A 21,370-nucleotide genomic window follows, 5' to 3' on the forward strand; every position below is an offset into this window, starting at 1 on the left:
ATATTTGAGTAGTTATAAAAGAAACCGCCTCCTCAGATTCTTGTCACACAGTCCGATCCAGCTTCTATTCAAAGTTAAAATCGTACTCAAAGTCTAGAGAGGTCATGTCAGAGGGGAGGCCCAGGGTTTCAGGGGTTATCGCCATCATCTGACGGTCCCCCTCGCTGGGAACCCCCTCCTCTGCATGCATCTCAGAGCCAGGATCAGACGTGTCCAGTCCTTTTTGGTCTGAAGCTGCAGAGTCAGAATCTCCTGAAGCCAGCTCAGGCTCAGGCTGGCTCTGCTGCTGTCGCCGGGTCTGGTATCTGGTTTGGGATCTGGTTTGTCGGGCTGGGCGGGGGGCAAGGGGGGTTCTCTTTGTCGGAGTTGCCTTGCCTCTAGTTTTGGGGCCTGGTTTTGGTTCAGGTTCTGGAGCTGTGTCAGGATGGCTATCTGGATGGGAATGGGGCTGGCTGCCCTGGTCTGGTTGGGGTTCAGCTTGTGGCTCGGTTTGGATTTGAGGAGACAGAGTTTGAGGTGTTGGTTCCAACTTGGAAGGCTCGGTATGTTGGGCGATTTTGGACTGAAATTTAGGACTGGAGGACTGGGTTTGGGGTGACCTCTGAGCCTCAGACTGATTCTGGGGTACACTAGGAGCCTCAGACTGATTCTGGGGTACACTAGGAGCCTCAGACTGATTTTGGGGTACACTAGGAGCCTCAGACTGATTTTGGGGTACACTAGGAGCCTCAGACTGGGCTAGTGGATTCAGTTTTTGTTGGGTGGTTCGTGGATTGGTTTCAGATGGGGCCACCTCATGTGATTGAGCTGGGGTAGGCTGCAAGGACCAAACGGAAGCAATTTGGATGTCTGATTCTGACTGGGATTGGGGACTGGTTGAGGAATTGTTCGAGTCTAGTTGTGTAGATGTATCAGCCGCAGCTGGAGGTTGGGACTGGGCAAGAAGCTGACAATGGGGTTGTGGTTTTGGTGTTTGCGGGGTAGAGGGTTTACTTTTATTGGTGCTGCTCTCGTCAGCTCTGACGTCTGTTGGTGGTTTGGTGATGGAGGAGGCACCCGATTGGCCCATGTTGCTGTAGAAGATGTCGAATAAGTCCTGGGCTTTTGCTGCAGCCAGATGACTCTTGTGTTTCTCAGACTTCTGCGCTCCATCGCCTAGGTTCATGAAAGGTGGAGGCTTGACAAACACCGTACGAGTTTGCTCACTCTCAGGAACGCCGGGAGCGGCCACATCAGAGACTATCTTAATCATTGTTGGTTGTGCAGGTTTAGCTGTGGATGGAGTAGGGGTAATTCCAGATGGCACAGGTTTAGCCTCACATGATGCAGATTTAGCATCAGACAGCACAGGCCTTGCCTCGATTGGGGTAGGTTTAGAAACTGGTGGCGCAGGGTTAACCTCAAATGGTGCAGGTTTAGAAACTGGTGGCGCAGGTTTAACCTCAAATGGTGCAGGTTTAGATACAGGTGGCGCAGGTTTAACCTCAAATGGTGCAGATTTAGATACTGATGGCACAGGTTTAACCTCAAATGCTGGAGGTGGAAGTGTAGCCTTAAATGGCTCTGGTATACCAGCCATCGGTGCACGCATATCCTCGAATGGGCCAGGATAACTGATTGGTGGCTTCGCTAGTTCGTCTTTTGGAGGAGAACCTAGTAAAGTGGTGTTTTGGGGTCTTATGGAGAGGAAGGTATTGAGAGGTGCAGGTTTACCCATCATGGCGGTTTTCCTCAGGACTGCAGCCGGTGCAGGGAGGTTAGGCCGGATCCTTCCCCGGTTGGCACCATTGGACACCCAGGGAGGAGGCATGGTCGGGCCTCCAAGCTTCTGGGCGATCTCTTTAGCAACGGCCATAGATTTTGCGAAAGAATCCTCCACAGAGACTGGATTCTGCTTTACAGCCTCTTCGTCTTCCTTGATGAACTCTGCGGCCACTTTCTCTGCTTCCTTCGCCAGAACATTCTCCCTCTTCTTCCATGTAAACTTTCCGAATGAAGCAGTGGTGGCCACGGGTACTGGTTTGCCAGTTTCCAGGCTCTGCTTGCGGAGCTTTGCCCTCATGGCCGGACTGGGTCCACAAAGGATTTTGGGCGGGTCATAGGGTTTTGGTGGTGGTTCAGGCTTGCTGACCACTGGTTTCCCTGGCTCGAGCCTTTTAAAAGCTTCCTTCTCAGCCTTAGGTTTTCCTTCATCTCGCTCTCTGTCATATTTGGATCTGTAATCTGGATATTTACCGTGTTTATACTTGTCCTCATCGTCTCTCTGACCATATTTGGAACGGTCATCGTATCTGTCGTCTTCTTCCCTACGATATCGATACCGACATTCTTCTTCTCTACTGTATTTGTATCTGTCGTCCTCATCTCTTCTGCTGTATTTACCCCTCTCCTCCTCTTCTCTGCTGTGGCGGTATTTATCATCCTTTTTGCTGAACTTAGACTTTTCATCTTCATCTTTCTTGCTGTAAGAAGGCCTCTCCACTTCCAGACCTTTGGCATCTTTAAAATCCTCCTCTTTCTTGGTGGGCTTCAGCTTGTCCTCTTCTTCCTCCTTTTTAACTCTAGATTTGTCTTCCTTGTAAACAGTGTCAGAGTCTTCCTTCTTTTTCTCCTTGTCCTTTTTTTCCTTTTTGTGTTTGGACTTTTCCTCCTTGTCTTTGTTGCTTTTCTCATCGTCCTCATGTTTGCGTTTCTTCCCACTCGTCTCTAAGGCTAGTCCTGCCTGACGGTCCAGGTTCCTCCGCTGTTCATACATTGGATTCTCATACATTTGTTTCTGGCGAAGGAGGCATTAAAACAGAAAGACAAGAGTGTCAATAAAACACATCAAAAACTTGAAATGTGGTAAGATAACTGAGTACTATATGTGGAATGAACCTCATTTTAACAAGAACGTGAAAACAAGTACTTTGGTTATTGCTGCATTCATGTTATGTGGGAATTCACAATATATTGTTTCTAGTGTTGGGCAGAAAACTGCGTAATTTTGTGTTTTTGGCAGACTTAAGGTAAAGATGACTTATGAACATGAGCCTGAAGATCTGTTTTTATTAATAATGAAATGAACAGTCTGACTCTTCAAACGAGGATCACACAGGACTGAAACAGCTCCCACCTGTCTGAGTTTGGTGGTAATAATAAAAAATAATAATAAACATTGCGAAAACGGTCTGCTTTCACAATGGGATATCAATTTACTATATTTTCTATTTAACAAATGGCTGGAGAAAAATGTTATCTAAATTCTGAGACTCTTAGATGAGAGGCGTCTTAAAGGATCTTCAACATAGTCCAGTTTCCCTTGATTTGGCTCTCCTTGGTTCACTAAAGATGTTACAACAGGAAAACTCAGTTTTATGATTGACATACATATTCATGGAAAGAATATGTAGTAAAAGTGTAGTTGATGAGTTTATTATTCCGGATTAATACATTTGAATCCTCATTTTACAGAATTATAGTTTGCTTGTATTTGTTTTGTGAGCTTCTAAATATTTATCCTGTTCAGTTGTCATTAAATAAAAATGCTTTATTTGAATTAAATCTATCATTTTTGGCCGTCTTTAAAAAGTGACCATTCTTAATCCTGTTTAAAGAGGTGGTATTGTGCTTATTTTCAGGTTCATCTTATTTAGAGGTTGTACCAGAACAGGTTTAGATGGTTTCAATTTAAAAAAACACCATGTTTGTCATACTGCACATTACTGCAGCTCCTGTTTTCACCCTGTGTTAAAGGCTTCGTTTTAACTATGGAGCGATATATCTTGTCTCTAAATGATCTTTGTTGGGAGTTGCACATGCGCAGTTCCTAGTTAAGGACTACTAGCCAATCAGAAGCAGAGAAGGGCGGGTCAGCAAGAAGCCGGTAAACAGCTCGGGTTCAGCTGTACATGTTGTCGACCAGTTTGGCAACATGGACTGGAACAAGAGTTTCAGAGTGGTGAGTTATTAATCTGTAACAAAAGTATCTTTCATCCGTAAAATTTTAACTGAGCTCTGTCTCTACATCACAGGAACAACTTTATGTCCACTGACTGCCTGGAGGGTAGCCAGTGTTTGGAAGGGAGAGGAGCTGTGTGCTGCAGCTCAGTGTTTTTGAGGGCGTGTCGGAGTAGCCGCTTGGCGAGCGTTATGAGGTGCATTTAGCTTTCATCCCTGTGTTTTTATTTGCTGAGAAGGAAAATGCCATTGCTCTAATGTCTGCCTTAAAAGCATCCTAGATCGTTCCAGGAGTCGGTTTGTCCTTTTGTTCCTCCATCGTATTTGTAATAAAGTGATCTATTTTCTTATTAACCTACCATATGAACTATGATTTTTCTTAAAATGTTCCAAGTTCATGGATGTATTGTTGTACTGTCGATGCACAGAGTTTAGAACCCTCGCACCACAAAACTCTGCAGTCATACAGCCATCTGAGTCTTGCAAGTCGTAAACATGGAAATCTTTTGCATCTCTACCAGCCATTAAACTCTAAAAGTCACTTTTATCTTGACCTTTTTCTCAACTGATGTTATTTATTGTAACTTTTTTAATGAATTTATCTAGTTTTATCTCTTTTGTAAGATCTTACTGACTTGGATTATTGTAAAGCACTTTGTTTTTAAAGTTATCATTATTATTATTCATGACATGTGATCCCCAGACCCTTAATATCTACCAGAAAACATGTTTCTGTCCCCAGAGTAACAGGGACATGGTTTCTTTAAGACATATTGCTGTTGAATTTTAACATTGTGTTGTGATGGGTAGATTGTACCAAACCCCGGACAAGAAAACTATCTGACTAGATTCCACAACCAGGTCTTTTCCACTGCAGGAACTTAACAGTTAACACAGAGCTTCCCAAACTCCGAAATTTTAAGAACCATGCTAGGCTTTGGGTCCAAGTTCTGCCGTGTGTTTCCACTTTGTTTAAACCCAGAACCTTTTGGATATACAGTAGGTCATTAAAATGGTGATAATTGTTATAGTCTGTTTTGTAGGCAACTGCTGTTGTGGTATTAACAACAATGGAAAAATTGGCAGTAAAATACATAGGTAGATTCACACTGAAACCAACTTATCAACAAACGTCCTGAGTTCTTAATTGTTGAATTAAAAGAATTTCTGTATTTTTTAATCCTGGGTCCTATTTTCACATGTTGGTTTTTAAATGACTTGTAGGCACATAAGGTTTTCAACCCGTGCAGTATATGGCTTCAGCCAGCAGCTGAACCGGCAGTGACTGAAATGTATTTATTCAGGGTCACTGTGCCCATCAAAAGGGCGTCCACAAAAAGTGCTTCTTTTTGCCACAAGCTGAAGTCTCACTGATGGACAGCTCTCGATCTGAAATGGATGCCCTTGTGAATGGCGAGATGTTGCCGGAAGACGCTGGTGGACGTTACTCAACATAACAAACTGGTCTCTCCAACTCTGACTCACATTTCCACCGGCATCTTCCCGCTACAACAACAAGATTTCAGAGCCAGAACTGTCCTTGAGCGAGGGGGGTCACCGAGAGTCCCTCGTAGGGATCCTCTTCATGATGTTGTCAGACACCTGGTGTAACAGTTTGAGCCGGTCGGTGGGAAAAAGACACCATTTTGACGAGCGCAATTGCCCCAAAGAAAAACATTGCAGCCACGGCAGCCGGTTCAGCCGCCGACTGAAGCATCTGCTGCACAAATTCTCAAAAACTCTTTGTACCTACTAGTTATTTCAACATCTGTGAAAATAGGGCCCAGGTTTAATTGTTTGCCATGTTGTCTCTGCAAAGTGTTGGGTTTGGTCTCATCTCCTAAGCTGAGCGCACACTTAGTTCCAGGAGCTCGTCCCCAAAGTGCCGGGAGAACAAACATACTTGTTTTTTGGATTCTGGCCACAATTTCCCCTAATTGCCAAAACAAGTCAGCTGGCAGATTCTGTCCTATCTCTGTTTGTCCAGCTGTTTCTCCGCTCCAGCTGTTAAATACCTTGTATTTCTCATTGTGAGCATGTGTGGTGACATGTTCTTCTGCACAGATGGCATCTCCGTAAAACTCTTTACACAGCAGGCAGAAGAATCCTCTGACAGGCAGCAAGAACTCCGAACCTGCAGCAAAACACACGCCACACGTTTCAGACCCACAGGTGGCGAGAAAATAAACTGCCAATCATGTTTACCTGGTGGACGTCACCATTTCCAGTACCTGTCAGGACAGGAGAAGGTTAGAGAGGTGACACTTGGTTATGAAGTATTGAATAAAAAGATGCTGTATAGCTCAGTGGTCTTATTTCAGATCAGTAACCACTGGAAAGGTGCTAACAGCTCAGTGACACAGAGGCAAATGTAGTAAAACACGGACTCGTGTTGGTAACGAGCAGACTAACAAACCTGTCAAAGAGACGTTAAAGCACCTTTCCAAAGGTTACTGCAGTGCGTTCCTTCATTTGAGGATGAGACACAGAAAACAAATGAATTGGCATCAGAAGTGTGGACAGGAGTCTCCTCTGAGGTTCGACGAGTCTTTGTTACTTCGTCAGCACTGTTTTCATTAAGAGACAGAAACTGCAGCAGAGATCCACAGAGCTCAACCTGGAAGCAGAAGACGGCTAACAAAATTCAGCGGCTCGGAAACCAACATCACTGGGAAAAAAACGGCGTCATGCCGACTGTTCAGGGAAATGCTGAATATGCAGTACGAGTACCTTTAGCGGGTTTTGTCAGCTTTTCTTCTGACAGTGTGTTCTTGGCGGTTTTGCTGGGAGTGGAAGCCCAGGGCCGGTCGTACGGGTCCAGAGTCTGTCCAAGGAAAAGGAAAAGTAAATGTTAAAAAGAATAGACACATAACGGACTGTCCAGGTATGAATATCAAACAGACTACTTCCAAAGGACAAAATCAAAAAAGAAGTTATTGTCTTAGCAAGACGAATGCAAACAGATATTTTTTTAAATTGCTGTAAAATATAAAAACTGTCACAAACCTTTCGATGCGTTTTGCTGTGCAAGTGCGTGAAAAAATCAAACATGGAACCAGAGGTGACGTTACAGTTTTTGCACCAGTGGTTTCCAGCGTCATAGTATTCAAACGGGGGCGGGGGCGGAGCATGGCCGGTGACGGGCGGCTTGTCCGGCGACGCTCTCAAAGACGACAACGCAGCTGAGGTCTGCTAAGAAACAAAGATGGAGGAGAGTCAACACGGCGGTGGGGGGGGGGGTCCACAAAGTCCAGATTCACTCAGACAAAAACAGTTGAGTTCCATCTTTAAAACTCGGCTCCACAAAATATGAAAATGGAAAAGTTTCTTACCTTTGTTGAGTTCCAGTCTCAAAGATGTTAATCAACACGGACTTTGCGAGAATCCGGCAGTCGCTTTTATACAGACAGTGACGTCTAACTCGCTTTTAAGGTTTAAGCTGGATTTGTTTTCCTCAGAGACCTCAGAGTCGGAAAAACCTTCGATGATCCCGTCCACATGAAAAAGTCTAAACTTACCAGTTCAGGAACTTTACAATGTTCCTAGTAAACTTATTTTTCGTTGTTGCAACATCTAATTACTGAGCTATCTATGTTCACGCTAACGGGACAAGATCAGAACATCTTGTCAAGAAACTTTTATTACCATCAAAACATTTACTGACATCTGATTTCTGGGGAAGCTCTACTTTGCCCTCCTTTCTTTAATCACTCTTAAGCAACTGTCAATAAAACTCAACACTTCCTGCACAGATGTTTCACATTAAAAGTCTTCCAGTGGATGAAAGGACATGCTCTCCTTCTTTCCCGGCAGGCTTTTAATGTGAAAAAACAAGTAGAAGGTGCCAGTGAGACTTTATAGGTAACTTTAAACGTCAGCTGTTATTGGAGAATTTAAGATAGATTTTGAAATCACAGGTTGTCACTTGAAGCCTCCGCACGCTGTATGACTCTGTATCTTTGCATCTGTCAGACTGTATGAAGGGAAACCGAAGCGTAACTCACGGCGAGCGTTCGGGTGAACGCTGCAACCCGTTTCAGCTGATGCTGTTCACGACAAAAACTACAAACCCCAAACGCAAAGTAAAATATGATCAGAGTGTCCACACAGATCGTTACAGGTGAGTAAACCTTTTCATCATTAATCTAGCTGAGCTTTCATCAGTTCACAACGTTCAAACCTACATTTTTTATAACAAAAAAGGTTTTGAAATGTTTCTCAAATCAATTTGAATAAATTCAGGGGAGTATTTCAACCTAATATAAACTGACAGTAAAGAACCCTAGCTATGACTTAGAGCAGAAGCTCCTGTTTTACCTCCTGTGCAGGCGTTTGTACCTTTATGGTGAAGCTGCCAGCCGCCTGCCGTCCGTCAGGGCTCCTCTCCAGCTCCCGTTTCTTCTTCTCTGGTGGCGATGGTTCGTCCTCCTCGTCCGCGGCCGCCTTAACGGTCCTGCGCGGCCGGTCGGATGGGTTCAGGCCGAGGATGAGCGCCACCTTGTCAATCTCGTTGCGTTTCTTCTCGGCGGCCTCGTGCTCTTTGCGCAGGTTGGAGATCTGAGTCATGACCTCCTCCTGCAGGTGGCTGATCTCCTGCAGCAGAGGGTCTTTGTGGCCGTCCTTCTCCCGCCGCTTCTTCCTCAGGAGCTCGCCTGAAATACAAGAAACGTGTTCCTCTCCATCAGCTGCTGTCTGAATGTCAACATGCCGGCACTCAGTGATACCTGCAGCTGAACGATGTGGAAACACAAAGCTCAGAGCTAGTGTCATCATCCATTTATTTTGATGATGACTACTTTCCGCTGTTCTACAAGCTGCACGCTCACTACTTTCCGCTGTTCTACAAGCTGCACGCTCACTACTTTACGCTGTTCTACAAGCTGTACGCTCACTACTTTACGCTGTTCTACAAGCTGCACGCTCACTACTTTCCGCTGTTCTACAAGCTGCACGCTCACTACTTTACACTGTTCTACAAGCTGCACGCTCACTACTTTACACTGTTCTACAAGCTGCACGCTCGCTACTTTACGCTGTTCTACAAGCTGCACGCTCGCTACTTTCCACTGTTCTACAAGCTGCACGCTCACTACTTTCCACTGTTCTACAAGCTGCACGCTCACTACTTTACACTGTTCTACAAGCTGCACGCTCACTACTTTCCACTGTTCTACAAGCTGCACGCTCACTACTTTCCACTGTTCTACAAGCTGACACTCACTACTTTACACTACAAGCTGCACGCTCACTACTTTACACTGTTCTACAAGCTGCACGCTCACTACTTTCCACTGTTCTACAAGCTGCACGCTCACTACTTTCCACTGTTATACAAGCTGCACGCTCACTACTTTCCACTGTTCTACAAGCTAACACTCACTACTTTACACTACAAGCTGCACGCTCACTACTTTACACTGTTATACAAGCTGCACGCTCACTACTTTACACTGTCATACAAGCTAACACTCACTACTTTACACTACAAGCTGCACGCTCACTACTTTCCACTGTTCTACAAGCTGCACGCTCACTACTTTCCACTGTTCTACAAGCTGCACGCTCACTACTTTACGCTGTTCTACAAGCTGCACGCTCACTACTTTCCGCTGTTCTACAAGCTGCACGCTCACTACTTTCCGCTGTTCTACAAGCTGCACGCTCACTACTTTACGCTGTTCTACAAGCTGCACGCTCACTACTTTCCACTGTTATACAAGCTGCACGCTCACTACTTTACGCTGTTATACAAGCTGCACGCTCACTACTTTACGCTGTTATACAAGCTGCACGCACACTACTTTACACTGTTATACAAGCTGCACGCTCACTACTTTACACTGTTATACAAGCTGCACGCACACTACTTTACACTGTTATACAAGCTGCACGCACACTACTTTCCGCTGTTCTACAAGCTGCACGCTCACTACTTTCCGCTGTTCTACAAGCTGCACGCTCACTACTTTCCGCTGTTCTACAAGCTGCACGCTCACTACTTTCCGCTGTTCTACAAGCTGCACGCTCACTACTTTCCACTACAAGCTGCACGCTCACTACTTTCCACTGTTCTACAAGCTGCACGCTCACTACTTTCCACTGTTCTACAAGCTGCACGCTCACTACTTTCCACTGTTCTACAAGCTGCACGCTCACTACTTTCCACTGTTCTACAAGCTGCACGCTCACTACTTTCCACTGTTCTACAAGCTGCACGCTCACTACTTTCCACTGTTCTACAAGCTGCACGCTCACTACTTTCCACTGTTATACAAGCTGCACGCTCACTACTTTACACTGTTCTACAAGCTGCACGCTCACTACTTTACACTGTTCTACAAGCTGCACGCTCACTACTTTCCGCTGTTCTACAAGCTGCACGCTCACTACTTTCCGCTGTTCTACAAGCTGCACGCTCACTACTTTCCGCTGTTCTACAAGCTGCACGCTCACTACTTTCCGCTGTTCTACAAGCTGCACGCTCACTACTTTACGCTGTTATACAAGCTGCACGCTCACTACTTTACACTGTTATACAAGCTGCACGCACACTACTTTACACTGTTATACAAGCTGCACGCACACTACTTTACGCTGTTATACAAGCTGCACGCTCACTACTTTACGCTGTTATACAAGCTGCACGCTCACTACTTTACGCTGTTATACAAGCTGCACGCTCACTACTTTCCACTGTTATACAAGCTGCACGCTCACTACTTTACGCTGTTATACAAGCTGCACGCTCACTACTTTACGCTGTTATACAAGCTGCACGCACACTACTTTACACTGTTATACAAGCTGCACGCACACTACTTTACACTGTTATACAAGCTGCACGCTCACTACTTTACGCTGTTATACAAGCTGCACGCTCACTACTTTACGCTGTTATACAAGCTGCACGCTCACTACTTTACGCTGTTATACAAGCTGCACGCTCACTACTTTCCACTGTTATACAAGCTGCACGCTCACTACTTTACACTGTTATACAAGCTGCACGCTCACTACTTTACGCTGTTATACAAGCTGCACGCTCACTACTTTACATTGTAGCAAAGGGTAATTTCTTCAGTGTTGTCACATGAAAAGATAAAATCAGATATTTGCCAAATGTGAGGGGTGTGCTCACTTTCGGGAGATACTGAATTGTGCCTTTGCACCGTAACGTTGGCTAAGGGTTTGAACAGGTTCCACTGTCAGCTAAATTTGGAATGCACATGTATTGCAGCCTCTACGGTAAATCAAAGGTCAGGGAGCAGCTGACAGGCAGGTTAAATTCTGTCTTTACAAAGTGCTGCAGTCTGGAGTCTGACCTGAAGAGAGGCTGTGAAGTCTAGACTCTACGATGTAAGTATGGAAATAAGATTAAGTGGATTTTATTCACAGGAAGAATAATTTCTGTTCATTAAAAATAAAAAAACAACACTAAGGTGTTGGGAAATTTCCTTCTTCTTTGATTTAGGGTCGGGTTGTTGGAAAAGTACGAAATAAAATTAAATGAACGTGTTGAATTTTTTGCAGTCATCATCATTTATATCTGTACAATGTGTTTATGAGATGTATCTTCATACATCTAGCCTCTTAATTCTGTTCTCAAAGTGGACCAGATTAATGCATTTAGTGCGCCCACCTTGTTGCTTCCTGAGTCTCTCCAGTTCCTTCATCAAATATTCCTTTTTCTTCATCCGGAGCTCTCTCTCCTGCTTCAGCTTCTCTCTCTCCTCCAGAACCTGGACACAAAAACAGTCACGTTCAACTCACCTGGTGACACCTACTCTACCTGCCAGCAGCTCTTGTGTTTGCTCTGCATCTTCTTCTTCTTCTTCCTAAGAGGAAATCTGCCTTCCAATGTATGAACTTGGCACATAGATACTACGACAAACTGTCATTGTGCGCTAACTTGCCTAGTGTTGCTCTTGGTGGGAACTGTTGGGCTTCTGTAAATAGCATCACAGAGTACGGTCTAGACCTGCTCTTTTATGAAAAGTGCTGTGAGATAACTGTTGTTGTGATTTGGCGCTATATAAATAAAACTGAATTGAAATTGAATTAAAAATTCATAACCTCAACCTCCACCCTGAGTCACAGTTCTGCTCGAAGTTTCTACCTGTGGAAGGGAGATTTCGGTCTGGACCTGCTCGGTACCGCTGCTGTGTACATTAAATTAAATTGGCTGCCGACTCAGACAGCTCCAGTAATGCTTGTTCAGATATTCCTGACCTTTTGTTTCTGGCTCTCGTTGTTCTGCTCCTCGGACACTCTCCTGTCGTGGCTGCTGACTTTTCCCTTCTCGCCGTCCTGAACAGAACTCCTTGGACCTGAGGACACAACAGACACCAGGAGTTAAACGGCTGCTCTGAAGACGTCGACACAGGCAGCAGGAATCATCTGGGGGAAACGTTCCTTTAATCATCAGTCATACTGACCTTTGGCCCCCAGCTCAAGGGCCGGTTTGGTGTAGGGCTGTTTGTAGGGCAGACTGGGGGGGAAGTCTTCAGGGCTGGTCGGGGGGGGCAAGGATATATTGGGGGGCGGGTACATGGGCGGCCACTGCTGGTGCATGTAGGGAAGGTAGTTTCCATACTGGCCGTAACCCGGCGGGGGGAAGTTGGGGGGCATAATGCCGTGTACCTGTGAGGGGGGGTAGGTGGGTATGGGCACCCCAGGGTGGGGTGGGTGGGTGTTGGGGTCGGGGGTTTGTAGCAGCGGCTCTTTGTGCGGAGGCGGAGCTGCGTCACTCCGCTCGGGCTTCATCTCTTTGACGTCTCTGGCTTTGTGCAATTTGGGCAGCGCCAAGCTCTTCCTGCGGTCGTCGTCGCTGCTCCAGCTGCCCCCCCTCTCACGGCTACAACTCCTGCTGCTGCTGCTGGAGCTGCCGCTGGGGCTCCGCCTCCTACGGCCCCGACTGCGGCGGCTGCCGTCAGAGCTGCCGGAGGAGTACCGTCTGCGGGTGGGGGTCTTCGGAGGCGGCTTGCTCCCGTGGAGCCGCTCTTTGGTCCTGGCGGCCATCTTGCTGATCTCGCCCACACCCAGGTCCAGGCCGATGGTCTTCAGCAGGTCCTGGATCTTCTCGTACTCCTCCAGAGCCTGTCGCTCGCCCTCCTCAAGTGGCTCCGTCCCCGGTGGGTAAGCAGGGTTCGGCACCTGGACCCTGATGTTCTGGTCAGGGCTGATGGTGGGTTGGCTTGCGTACCTCATGTCCCCCTCCCCCAAGGTGGGAGGGCCTGAAGGTGAGGCGAGGCCCCTGGCGGGAGGCCATACGTCTGACCAATGATGGCTTTCGGCGGCGGGTAGTCTCCGTACAGCGCCTCCTCCGTCAGGTCTCCGTACAGATCCAACCCGTGGTGTTGGACCAGCTCGGGGGCTGGTGCAGGTTTGGGCTCCTCCGAGTCTCCGTACAGGAACTTCTCCTCGTCATCAATATCATCCGCCGTCTTCTCCTGAGCCATGGCCCCTGCCGGGCCCCCCAGCAGATTGAGGATCTCTTTGATCTCGGCGTCGAGGCCGGCGCGCTGAGCCATCTGCGGGTCGGACCGCAGCTCGGACAGCATGTGGGCCACCATGTGAGGCTCCATGCCCTTAACAGCCTGCAGCAGCTGGTCGGCCACCCGGGAGATGTGGGTCCCCTCCGGACCCCTGGGGGACTCTGTACTCTGAAACACAGAGACAGAGCAGAGTGACACTCCGGTGCTTTAATGATCTGAACCTTCTCTTTAAATGAACCCTCGTGGTCCTTCTTTAAACATTTTATTATCGTTATTGATCCAGTTACAAGATTTCAAGAATGACGTACCCTGAGAGTTGGCGAGTCCTCGGAGTCGTTGCGTCTCTTCAGGATGGACTTGGTCGGCAGGCTCAGCATCTCCTCCAGCTCCTTCCGGCGCCGGGCCGTGTCCAGCTCCCTGAACTCCCTCTTGGACTCCCTGTCGCTGTCGGAGCTGCAGCTGCTGGAGCTCGAGCTGCTGCTGCTGGCGCTGCGACTCCTCTGCCGGCTCTTATTGCGGACGTGGCTCGCCGCTTTGCTGCCGCTTCGTCCTCGGCTCCGCCCTCTGGACCTGGACCTGCTACGCGGACGACTCTTGCTCCGGCCCCGGCTCCTGGCCCGGCTCCGGTCCGGACTGCGGCTCTTGCTCCTGCCCCGACTCTTGCTTCTTCCCCGGCTCTTGGCCCGGCTCCGGTCCGGACTGCGGCTCTTGCTCCGGCCCCGACTCTTGGCACGGCTCCGGTCCGGACTGCGGCTCTTGCTCCGGCCCCTGGCTCGGCTCCGGTCCGGGCTGCGGCTCGGGCTCCGGGGCCGGCTCTTGCTCCTCACCTGACTCTTGCTCCGTCCCAGGCTCTTCGCCCGGCTCCGGTCCGGACTCCGGCTGCGAGGTCGGCTCCGGCCCCGCTCGTGCTCGGGTCGAGGAGGGTAGTCTCTGTAGGAAAACACCGGCTTTAAGTGGACTGAATTTAACAACCAAAGATGCCCTGGGTTTGGCCTCTCAGGCTACACACAGACAGAGTTATACCTGCAGACACTACCCAGGGCCATAGAAAATAACTACATTTATCAAGTTAAAATAAAACATTTAATCGATATTCGATTCAATTTCACTTTTCTCCTAAAGTGAACATTTTATTATTTTTTAAATATTAGATAAAATGTATATAATTAGTAAAGATACACAGTTTATATATATATATATATATATATATATATATATCTCTCTCATTATGTAGATGTATTATGTTATTTTTACCACTACCACTTTAGAATTAAATATTAGAGGCCTGACGTCTGTCCTCTCACCTGTATGTTTCGCCACTCTTTAGATTAATTTTACACCAAAGTTTAGAAGTTAAACCGTTTACATGTAAAATTATGATTTTGGTGCTTGAAGTATTAAATATATTAAATTTATCTTGTAAAATTATAAATTTTATCGCAAATTTATTCTCAAAATATTGCAACTTTATCTTTTTCAAGATAGACTTTAACATTAAGATAATTTTACTTCAGTTTGACTCCCCCTCAGATAAAGCAACTTTTTTCCTGTTTTTCTTTTAAACAGCACCAATATTCATAATCTACCAACAAAATAAAAGCACAAAATGCCTTTTCAACGTTGAGGATATGTCATAAATCAGCAGCGACGTTTATATTATAGAGCTGCAACGATTAATCCATCGGAAGAAAATTTATCAACTTTTGTGATAATCCATTAATGATGTCATTTCTTCTGCTGGTTTCATTTTCCTTAAATGTGAAGAACTGCTGCTGTTCTTTGTCATTTACAGAAAGAAAAAAAAGGAAAAAAAAAGACTTGGGTTTTTAAGATGTTATTTTGGGAAAATTGTGATGAGCATTTCAGTATTTCTTGCCATTTTATAAACTAAACAATTAATTCATCGTGAAAACAGTTGGTCGCTGAGTTGATAATGAAAATAATCGTCAGTTGCAGCTCTAGCGTATAAACACCCCCGTATTCTTCTTCTTCTTCTTCTTCTTCTTCTTCTTCAGGCACTGCGCTTCCGTTTAAATAAACATTTTGCCACGTTTGTTGTCAGGTGTTGACATCTACAAACATAATAACCCAAATATATTCGTTTGGTTCATACCTGTCATGATGACGTGAGGGGGCGGGGCCAGATGGTCCGGTCAGCTCGTTGCCGACGGTGATGACCAGGTTGTGGTCGAGGGGAACAGGTCCACGCGGTGACGGAGACCTCTGTAACAAAACGCATTCTTTAGTGTCAAAACCTCCAGCTCTGAGAAGTGAAGCCTTCAACATGCGCTCTCTCCAGCAGCCAGCAGGGGGCGCCTTAAACCTGCGTCCTCTCTAACAGCCAGCAGGGGGCGCCTTAAACCTGCTCTCTCTCCAGCAGCCAGCAGGGGGCAACCTAAACCTGCGTCCTCTCTAGCAGCCAGCAGGGGGCGCCTTAAACCTGCGTCCTCTCTAGCAGCCAGCAGGGGGCGCCTTAAACCTGCGTCCTCTCTAGCAGCCAGCAGGGGGCGCCTTAAACCTGCGTCCTCTCTAGCAGCCAGCAGGGGGCGACTTAAACCTGCGTCCTCTCTAGCAGCCAGCAGGGGGCGACTTAAACCTGCGTCCTCTCTAGCAGCCAGCAGGGGGCGACTTAAACCTGCGTCCTCTCTAGCAGCCAGCAGGGGGCGACTTAAACCTGCGTCCTCTCCAGCAGCCAGCAGGGGGCGCCTTAAACCTGCGTCCTCTCCAGCAGCCAGCAGGGGGCGCCTTAAACCTGCGTCCTCTCCAGCAGCCAGCAGGGGGCGCCTTAAACCTGCGTCCTCTCCAGCAGCCAGCAGGGGGCGACTTAAACCTGCGTCCTCTCCAGCAGCCAGCAGGGGGCGACTTAAACCTGCGTCCTCTCCAGCAGCCAGCAGGGGCCGCCTTAAACCTGCGTCCTCTCCAGCAGCCAGCAGGGGCCGCCTTAAACCTGCGTCCTCTCCAGCAGCCAGCAGGGGCCGCCTTAAACCTGCGTCCTCTCCAGCAGCCAGCAGGGGCCGCCTTAAACCTGCGTCCTCTCCAGCAGCCAGCAGGGGCCGCCTTAAACCTGCGTCCTCTCCAGCAGCCAGCAGGGGCCGCCTTAAACCTGCGTCCTCTCCAGCAGCCAGCAGGGGCCGCCTTAAACCTGCGTCCTCTCCAGCAGCCAGCAGGGGGCGCCTTAAACCTGCGTCCTCTCCAGCAGCCAGCAGGGGCCGCCTTAAACCTGCGTCCTCTATAGCAGCCAGCAGGGGCCGCCTTAAACCTGCGTCCTCTATAGCAGCCAGCAGGGGCCGCCTTAAACCTGCGTCCTCTATAGCAGCCAGCAGGGGGCAACTTAAACCTGCGTCCTCTCCAGCAGCCAGCAGGGGGCGCCTTAAACCTGCGTCCTCTCCAACAGCCAGCAGGGGGCGCCTTAAACCTGCTCTCTCTCCAGCAGCCAGCAGGGGGCGCCTTAAACCTGCATCCTCTCTAGCAGCCAGCAGGGGGCGCCTTAAACCTGCATCCTCTCTAGCAGCCAGCAGGGGCGACTTAAACCTGCATCCTCTCTAGCAGCCAGCAGGGGGCGACTTAAACCTGCATCCTCTCTAGCAGCCAGCAGGGGGCGACTTAAACCTGCATCCTCTCTAGCAGCCAGCAGGGGGCGACTTAAACCTGCATCCTCTCTAGCAGCCAGCAGGGGGCGACTTAAACCTGCATCCTCTCTAGCAGCCAGCAGGGGGCGACTTAAACCTGCGTCCTCTCTAGCAGCCAGCAGGGGGCGACTTAAACCTGCGTCCTCTCCAGCAGCCAGCAGGGGGCGCCTTAAACCTGCGTCCTCTCCAGCAGCCAGCAGGGGGCGACTTAAACCTGCGTCCTCTCCAGCAGCCAGCAGGGGGCGACTTAAACCTGCGTCCTCTCTAGCAGCCAGCAGGGGCCGCCTTAAACCTGCGTCCTCTCCAGCAGCCAGCAGGGGCCGCCTTAAACCTGCGTCCTCTCCAGCAGCCAGCAGGGGGCGCCTTAAACCTGCGTCCTCTATAGCAGCCAGCAGGGGGCGCCTTAAACCTGCGTCCTCTCCAGCAGCCAGCAGGGGGCGACTTAAACCTGCGTCCTCTCCAGCAGCCAGCAGGGGCCGCCTTAAACCTGCGTCCTCTCTAACAGCCAGCAGGGGGCGACTTAAACCTGCGTCCTCTCCAGCAGCCAGCAGGGGGCGACTTAAACCTGCGTCCTCTCTAGCAGCCAGCAGGGGGCGACTTAAACCTGCGTCCTCTCTAACAGCCAGCAGGGGGCGACTTAAACCTGCGTCCTCTCTAGCAACCAGCAGGGGGCGACCTAAACCTGCGTCCTCTCTAGCAGCCAGCAGGGGGCGACCTAAACCTGCATCCTCTCCAGCAGCCAGCAGGGGGCGACTTAAACCTGCGTCCTCTCCAGCAGCCAGCAGGGGGCGACTTAAACCTGCAGCTCTCTCCGGGGTCCGTCTTAGATCAATAATTTAATATCAACAATTACTTTCCACCCATAAAACCAGGCCCGTCCCCACCTTCAGAGGCAGAGAGGCCCCAGGATCAGCTGACGGTCCCATACGACAAAAGAGTCTTGGCTGGAAACGATGAGTCAGAATCAGCTTGCTGGACTGTTGTCAGTAACGCAGAAGCTCATTCTGTGTGTTTTCCTGATTGGGTGGCGAGTCGCTTTGCTGCACATGGGCAGGAGGTGGAAAGAGCGCAACAAGTTTTTGACTCTTTTAAACAAATTAACTACAGACCATGCAACAGGTTTGAGTGGTTTTTGGTGGACAGCACTGGCCCGGTGAAGGACCAGGTCTTTTGTAAGATCTGGACTGTGGCTGTTTGGACACGAGTCAGGAGACAGACTACTCGCAGATTAGTGGCCTGGGATTTTGTCATAGCAAAACAACCACGACACGACGAGTCGATGTTTCTGTCCGCTGAGATGAACGACGACGGATTGTTGCACAGCTGCTGGCGTTAATCTGGATTCACAGGCTGCGTTCAGACTGCAGAAGTGATTTAGATCTGATGTGTTTACAGCGTGAACAGTTCACTCGGATCTCTTCCACTTTCACACGTGGTCCAAACCCGATACAGGTCGGATCAGCCGCAGGCCGCCATCTTGTGTCCGAGTCTTCATCCTTCAGCCCAAACAGGAACAAGGACGGTTTTTAAATGATCTGAGGACCTTCCTCCAAATCACTGCTGGTGCAGTTGTCATGACAACAGAAAGATAAAACTTGAATGTGAACAACTGAACAGTTTTCTGAGAGGTCCCCCTTGAGATGGACGTGTTTCACAGCCCCTGCTCAGACCCAGAACCGGGTTATCGATCAGTCCGCCTTCAGCTGCATCAACAGGAAGTTACAGGTGACGGATCACGTGACTGCAGCAGGTGTCCAGTCTCTACCAGCTGATTTTATGATAAATGAAGTGAAATGGCTGGAAAGTGTGTAAACTGTTTAACTAACCCGCCAGACTCCTGTCCAGACTGGTAACTGAAGCTGAAAACACACCTGTGACCGGAAGTTTACCTGAAGCCAACCACCGAGGAACTCCGGTCAGAAACATGTCAGTTCAGTGAAGCTCTGATAAACAACTTTACTTCAAACATTTTAAAGATCATTAGTTTAGACCTTAAAGGTGTGATCACGCAGCTAAAATGTAAATGTTATTCACACTTGATGTGTCGGTCGAGAAAATTTAAGAATGGACACTAAAGTTTTTACAATTATCACCGTTACACACAGATAAACAACACCGCTCTGTTAAATTGACAGATTTTTGAATGGAGTTTGGTGAACAGAAGCTAATAAACAAACCGGGGCTAACTTTAGCTCAGACACGTCCTCAGGAGACAGAACCAGGAGCCACAGCGGGTTTGGACTCGTATCGATGTTCAGACTGATTAGACCCGGTTTCTAGCCCGGCTGACCCACCTCTCTCGGCGGAGCACCGGTCCAGTACTCGCCGCCTCGGTGACTCCCTGAGCCGGGGGACGGGTACCTCCTGCGCGGCGGGGAGCGGCGGTAGGACTCGGGGGGACCGTGGTCGTGGTATCCGGCGTGGTACGGAGCCCTGGGCCGGCCCCGGTCCTCTCTGTAACCCGGCACCAGGTAAGGCCTGGGCCCGGGAGGCGGACCTCGGCCTTCGAAAGGCGGCGGGTAGCCTCCTCTCGGCGGAGGCCGACCTCGGTACATGTCCTCCGGCAGAGATCCTCCGGGTCCACCTGCTGGACTCTGGAGCTTTATTTAACGTAACAAAGGCTCGTGCGGACTCTTTCAGTCCGAACCAGGTTTCACGGTGTTTCACAAAGACCTGATTCCGAACAGAGCGACCATGATCCACATTCAGACCGCCCTTCTTCTTCTCCTCCTTTGTGTTTATCGGCGGAGCGGAACGCGAGTTTAAAGATGCACAGCGCCCCCTGCGGCGAGGAGGAGTCACTGCACCACACCGGTCTGCAGGGTAGCGGAAAAAATATCAAATTACATCAAAGTTAGTTCGTTTTTATCAATATCAGTCAACATCACTTTTATTTATATAACACACTTAAAACAACCAAGATGCTTCACAGGTTAAAATACTACAATAAGACAGTACTTACACAGTAAAAGTACAGCAATAAAACATTTTAACATACAGTAAATGATATATAGTGATATTAAAATCACCAGGGATAATAACAGACTTAACTCGTAGGAAATGCCAAAGAATAGAGATGTTTTTAAGTTGGGGCGGTTCTGATGTGGACTGGCAGGTTGTTCCACAGGTTAGGGGCCGATACACTAAAGGCTCGGTCGCCTCTGGGTTTAAGTCTGCTCCTGGGTCCATCCAGGAGGAGGAGATTGGTGGATCTCAGCACTCTAGCTGCAGTATGAACGTGAAGAAGCTCCGTTAAGTACAATGGAGCCAATCCATTAAGGCCTTTAAAAGTTAAAAGCAAGATTTTAAAATCAATCCTGTAATGAACAGGAAGCCAGTGGAGGCGTGATGTGGTCCCTCTTCTTCTTTCCTGTCAGGAGACGGCAGCAGCATTTTGGACTAACTGCAGGCGCTGAGTAGATGACTTGTCTGAGCCCACATATAAGGAGTTGCAATAGTCAAGGCGGGAAGTTATGAAGGCATAAAAACTCTTAAAAGTGCCGTTTCAGTGCTGTGACAGGGTTCCAAGCCGGACTGGAACTTTTCATTAACATTATTATTAATTAAAAATGTTTGCAGCTGGGTAAAAACTACTTTCTCCAGGACTTTAGACAAGAAAGTCAGTTTAGAGATGGGCCTGAAGTTAGAGAGAACAGTTCCTTTTTTAAAATACATGGTCCAACGGTATCAAAGACTTCTCTAATCAGACGAGAGGGAATGCACACAGGAGGACAGAGGGATCATGGTCACAGGATGCAGTTACAGAAGATCGAAGACCAAAAATCTTCTCGACAAAGAATTTTATGAAAGAGTCACAGAGGTCCATGTAGGTGTGATAGCAGCAGAGTTTCAGGGACTTGTAATGGTGTTAAACATGTTAAAAAGAACCTGTGGCCGGTGAAGGTTGTTGGCGACCAGCTTAGAAATAAAATCAGATTTTGCAGATTGTGCAGCTCTCTGATAGTCAGATAGATATTGCTGTAGGATTTCATATGACACTCTGACTTTATCTTTCTTCCACCTTCTCTCAGCTTGCCGACATGCACGTCTGAGCGCACGGGTGGAGTTTAACCAGGGCTCTGAAAGCGCTTTAGTGCGTTTCATCCTCAAAGGAGCTACAGAGGGAGAAGCTCAGAAAAGGAGGCGGACTCACCAACATGAAGCCAAGTCTCGGTCAGCAGCATAAAGTCCAGTTTATGGGAGGAAAAAAAAGTCTTTCAGCACAAAAGTCCAGATTCTTTATTGTCCTTTACAGGAAATTTGTTTCCACCATCTATACGTACTTTACCTCACATATACACAACATGA

General features: G+C 48.3%; 2 protein-coding genes across 2 annotated transcripts in view; one reads left to right on the plus strand and one right to left on the minus strand.

Moving 5' to 3' along the window:
* Positions 1-19,802, minus strand: LOC119911333 (zinc finger protein 318-like; the record flags this gene model as incomplete). Its single annotated transcript, XM_038730176.1, is given in 12 exon segments — positions 1-2,776; positions 5,955-6,073; positions 6,670-6,763; positions 6,946-7,128; positions 8,278-8,591; positions 11,579-11,678; positions 12,169-12,266; positions 12,375-13,169; positions 13,172-13,601; positions 13,742-14,363; positions 15,547-15,656; positions 19,357-19,802. Coding segments are annotated over 12 exon segments (5,838 nt in total). The 5' UTR covers positions 19,618-19,802.
* A 28-nt stretch (positions 19,803-19,830) lies between these two features.
* Positions 19,831-21,370, plus strand: part of LOC119911308 (high affinity choline transporter 1-like) — a 3,592-nt gene continuing 2,052 nt past the window's right edge. Inside the window, exon 1 of the mRNA XM_038730141.1 lies at positions 19,831-19,885. Within this exon, the coding sequence (XP_038586069.1) occupies positions 19,831-19,885 (55 nt within the window). The remainder of the gene's footprint in view (positions 19,886-21,370) is intronic.

Source organism: Micropterus salmoides, unplaced genomic scaffold, assembly GCF_014851395.1.
Source record: "Micropterus salmoides isolate LMB-PRFRI ecotype aquatic unplaced genomic scaffold, ASM1485139v1 Ms_hic_scaffold_2, whole genome shotgun sequence".
Lineage (NCBI taxonomy): Eukaryota > Metazoa > Chordata > Actinopteri > Centrarchiformes > Centrarchidae > Micropterus > Micropterus salmoides.